The sequence below is a fragment of the Protomyctophum parallelum genome (genome assembly GCF_964188405.1).
Source record: "Protomyctophum parallelum genome assembly, chromosome: 7".
Classification (NCBI taxonomy): domain Eukaryota; kingdom Metazoa; phylum Chordata; class Actinopteri; order Myctophiformes; family Myctophidae; genus Protomyctophum; species Protomyctophum parallelum.
The window spans coordinates 37,515,405-37,520,404 of NC_139705.1; the positions used below are offsets into that span (position 1 = coordinate 37,515,405).

The 5,000-nt window shown below is 40.1% G+C and overlaps 1 protein-coding gene across 2 annotated transcripts in view; it reads left to right on the top strand.

Moving 5' to 3' along the window:
• hdac7a (histone deacetylase 7a) overlaps nt 1-5,000 on the top strand; it is an 83,827-nt gene that overhangs the window by 67,439 nt on the left and 11,388 nt on the right. For both annotated transcript variants that reach the window (XM_083770359.1, XM_083770360.1), the window contains 2 exons: nt 1-101; nt 3,275-3,372. The exon at nt 1-101 is cut by the window's left edge and continues 19 nt beyond it. In XM_083770359.1, coding sequence (XP_083626485.1) covers nt 1-101; nt 3,275-3,372 — 199 coding nt within the window. The remainder of the gene's footprint in view (nt 102-3,274; nt 3,373-5,000) is intronic.

A 5,000-nucleotide genomic window follows, 5' to 3' on the forward strand; every position in this document is an offset into this window, starting at 1 on the left:
GCACCCAGGAAGTGTTCTATGGTGATCCCAGTGTTCTCTACATCTCACTGCATCGCTATGACGACGGGAACTTCTTCCCTGGCAGCGGGTCCCCTGCCGAGGTGTGTGACATCACTATAGCAACCACAGTAACATGTAGATGACCGTTGCCGTAGTAACCTAGATGCTACGTCATATCATGACTCGGGAATCGGGGATTCGGGATGGCCTGTTTAAAAAGCTCCTTTTCTGTCAGAATGCACTCACACACACACACACACACACACACACACACACACACACACACACACACACACACACACACACACACCCATGCACGCACACACCCGCGCGCACAGGGACAAAAGTAATACTCTGATTAAGCAATCTTCCTTTGATAAATCCACAACACAAACCAGGCTGACTAGTCACTAGTGTATTATGAGCACCCCCTTGTGGACAAATCTGCAGACATACAGTACATACAGACAGACAGCCTAATTATTGTACCGGTATACTGTATAGCATTAACTTTCATACAAACATCCATAGTAAAATATGTCAAGTTCAGAAGTAGTTGATGACAATGTGTTTTAGCTGTCTTTGTATACATTAGGGCTGTGGTTAAACATACTGTAGATTGTGTGTAAAATGTTGTAGCTGTATGCAAAAGCTGTATGCAAAAGCTGTATGCAAAATAATAAGTGCTGTAACTCTTTCTTACTCTGGCTGACCCCTCATACGTATTTAATTACGGCTCGCCTTGGTCTTGCCGACTACTATTTTATTAGTTGATTAGTCATATTTTATGTTCTTTTTCCCATACACATCGCTTGTAAACTTTAGATATATGCCGTTAATTGTGCTAGTCTATAACTTTCAGTAGCCAATGTGAAATTAATATGAACAACCTCACCAGCCTGAAAAGGCTGCTCTCTACATGATCGTGTGGAGAAAACACAATTTTATACATTTAATGGTTAAATTAAAGTTAGGTAGTATTTCTTTAGTTGAGGACAGCCATGTTATTTTATTTTTTTTAAGATTTATTTATTAATAATGCAGATATTTACAACAATGAATTACAGAATCATGATTTGTTTTTCTTTTTTTTTTAAACAAGACAAGACAAACTCAAAAAAGAAAAGACAAAAAACAGTCAAAACAACCACCCCCCACCCCAACCCCAGAAAGGAAAACTACACAGCTCTCATTACTCTGTATTGTACACAACACCTCTTGACAGCAACAACTCGGATAAATACATGAAAATAACAATATAAACTAAAACTAAATCAACCCAGAGGAGATATTGAAGGCAGAACCTCAAAGAACCTGCCCCATATCTTTTCAAAAGTAGCAGGCCTTCTTCTTACATTGTACAGTATCTTTTCAGGGGTACAGTATGATGAAAGCTCATTCAGCCAGTGTCTCTGTGAAGGTGATTTTTCAGATTTCCAATTAACCAAGATGATTTTCTTCGCAGCTGTACTGGCGAGTAACACAAAGTATGCTTTGTTGAAATTTGTGTTGATCAATGTAACGTCACCCAGTAACCAAATTCTTGGATCATGTGGTATTTCAACCTCTATGATATCAGAGACAGTAGACAAGATGAACTTCCAATAATCAATTAAAAGTGGGCAGTTCCATAACATATGTAATAGGCAGCCTTCTGTTATCTTACATCTTTGGCACATAGGGGAAATGCTTCTATCAATCTTGTGTAACCTGAGCGGAGTAAAGTAAGTTCTGTGAAAAATGTTAAATTGCATCTGTCTATGTTTGGTGGAAACCAGAACCCTCTGAGCTCTCTCTAAAATTATCTCCCAATCAGGCCAATCTACATCATCATAGGTGCATCCCAAGTCTGTCTCCCATTTATGTTTAATGTTCAATGTATTGTAAATTGGTAAATTATTGTTTAGAATACCATATATGGAGGAAGTTAATCCTTTAGTTGAGGTGATAAGAGTGCAAAACATGTGATCCTCCAGGGGGGATTTTTCCGGAATATTCGGGAAATCTATCGATTTTGCTTGAATCCAATGTCTAATTTGAAGATATTTAAAGAGGTCATGGTTACGTAAATTAAACTTGGCTGATAATTGTTGAAAGTTTGATACTACATTGTTGCTGTATAAATCACCCACAGTCCTGATTCCATTATTAACCCATCTCTGCAATACTCCATCAGCTATGGGATAAGGAATATTAGGGTTTTCCCATAATGGGGTCTTTCTCATTAGAGATGTATCTATCCCCAATAATCTATGAGATTCCTGCCATGCTTCAAAAGCGCTCAAGATAATAGGATTTTTAGTAAGCAAAGAGAGGTTCTTCTTCGTTCCCAAAAAAGGTACGATTTTTTTCCCAGGTCTAGTTGTTCTATACGTAGCCACCTAACCTCACCAATCTCAGGGTGCAACCATATCCATAAAGGACGGAATTGCGAGGCCAAATAGTAACATCTAAAATTAGGGATATTAAGGCCACCCTTATTGTAAGGGGCTTGGAGCGTACTTAATTTGACCCGCTGCGTTTTGCTCTGCCATAAAAAGGAGGAAATCATTTTGTTAAAAAAATGGTTTTGGAATTGTTCTTGTTTTTTTTAGGTTTTCTAATCTCAATTGCACCCAAAAAACATGAACTTTTAACATTCAGTAGATTTTCTGTGATCTGGGGTTTTCTGGCTCAAACAGGTGCTCTGATTTGCCGGCAGTAAGTGACATCACTTACTGCAAATCCCATATAAATTATGTCAATGGGATTTGCCAGCAGATGTCACTGTTTCACTGTGTTGCCTGTTTTCATTGTAGCTCAAAAGGCCCAAAAAACCCCAAAGAAAACTTCAGACCACAGAAAATCCACTGAATGTTCAAAGTTCAGGTTTTTTGGGTGTAATTGAGGTCAAAAAACCTAAAAGAAAAAAGAAAAAGAAAAATAAATTAAAATGAATGTCATAAAACCTTTAAGATCTTTAAAAAACCTTTTAGTTATAGAGAATGGGATGCATTGAAATAGATAAATATATTTTGGTAACACTAGTATCATCTTAACTGTATTCACTCTTCCAATTAGAGACAAAGGTAAACCAGACCACCTTAAAGTGTCAGACTTAGTCTTCTCCATAAGAATTAAGTAATTAGCCATGTTATTTTATAGTGTGGCTTGTGACTGTAGGATGCATAGGTGTATTGTGTAGTAGCCTACAGGATAATGTGTGTCAGGTTCCTATCATGATGCTCATTCTGCTCCAGCTTAAGATGTGTGTGTGAACATGTTTGTGTTTCAGGTTGGCTCGGGCTCTGGGGTTGGCTTCAATGTGAACATAGCGTGGACCGGAGGCCTGGACCCTCCCATGGGAGACGCAGAGTACCTGGCTGCCTTCAGGTAAACAGTGTTTACATCTTATTCAATGATGCAACAACCGTTTAGCATGGAGAGGCTTCCAGTGAGTGGGCTGGTGGTGGAGGTTCATTGTCTTGCTCAAGGACACATGGCCACATGGCTCAGTGTTATACTGTTGTTTGTTCTTTCAAGAGCTGAGTCAATCAGCTAGAGATTAAAACAGCTCTCTGCTCTTTTGCTTTTATTTTGGGTGGTGATCAGTGAGCCAAGCGTAAAACAATTACGCTTGGATCACTGCAAGCCAATAAATACCCAGTGTATTTACAAAGAGCTGATTGTTTCTCAGTCTGTTTCTCATTGAGACTTGGACGTCGGATATAAACAGGTCATCAGCGTGACGGATGACTTTAGAATGTGATCAGAGGCATCATTTCAGAGGGGGGTGCACGACCACTTACAGTAAGCCATGTTTCAAAAATAGAAAACAAAACATAGCTGATCTACAAGCTCACAGCGCATTGTGAAGTGACAGTGTTGTGAGCGGATGGACCTGCTATGTTTCACTATTAACCTATTAATTCCAGGAAAGCTATTTTGTCATTGTATCTACATTCTAACCACTTTAACCATTATTTTATGCTTTTGCTATTAAAAAATAACAGATACACAAGCTCATAGTGTGTCACTTCATGCTACACTATGAGCTTGTATAGATCAGATATTGTTAAATTAGCACAGATCTTTGAATATATATTTTAAAGCAAACATGTTTAAATCAAATGAAAGAGGAAGGAAGGCACTGGAGTAACTCAGACAGTTTAAGCCCTTATTTTATTCACAGGGTGAGTAAAAATGACAATGTTTCGGTCACATCATCTTGCTACCTGTCCTGCCTCTGAGATGCCATAGGCTTGAGGCGCGGTTGGAACTCCCTTATGTTTAAATTAAAACCTTGCATGGCGGTCCCTGGAACAAAAGGTTTTGAGATGGGGGTCAGCGGCCAAATACATATCATTTTGGGGGTCCTTGACATGAAAATGTTTGAGCACCACTGATATAACAACATACATTTTTCGGAAAACTGTTTATAAGACTATAATTAGTATTAAAAAAAGATTATTTGTGGAAAAGTTTAAACAGGGACACCAGTGTCTATACCAGGTGTCACACATGGAGATAGATGGCTTGCCGTGGACTGATCAGATGCCCTCAGTGCTGATCTGCAAAAGAAAACACAACATTTGGATGTAGAAAATATGCACAAAAGACCTGCACTTGAGGTTAAATGCGAACGCTAGGTGGGTGGAAACTGCTACCCCCCCCCCCCCCCCCCCCCCCTAGGACCCTAAACGACGCTCCCGTTCGTGACGTCACTCTGTCGACTGTGTTGATTCATGTGGGGTGATGTGGTGATTAGCAGGAATCTGGCTCCATCCCGCCTATGACGTAGGTTCTGCGCAATTATTAATCCGTCTCATTTGGAGAGCATATGTCTGGTGGCCTCCGCCGCCAACAAGGCCCGTTTGGTTCCAGGAAATGATCCGGCCGGGTGTCGTATTAAGACACGGCGAGGACCGCGGCTTCCTCTGAAGGGAGGGGGGGGGTTGCTTAATTGTTGGCAGTGGGCGGTTGGCACCCATAAAGTTACAGTAGTTCGGTTTTTCAGGCAG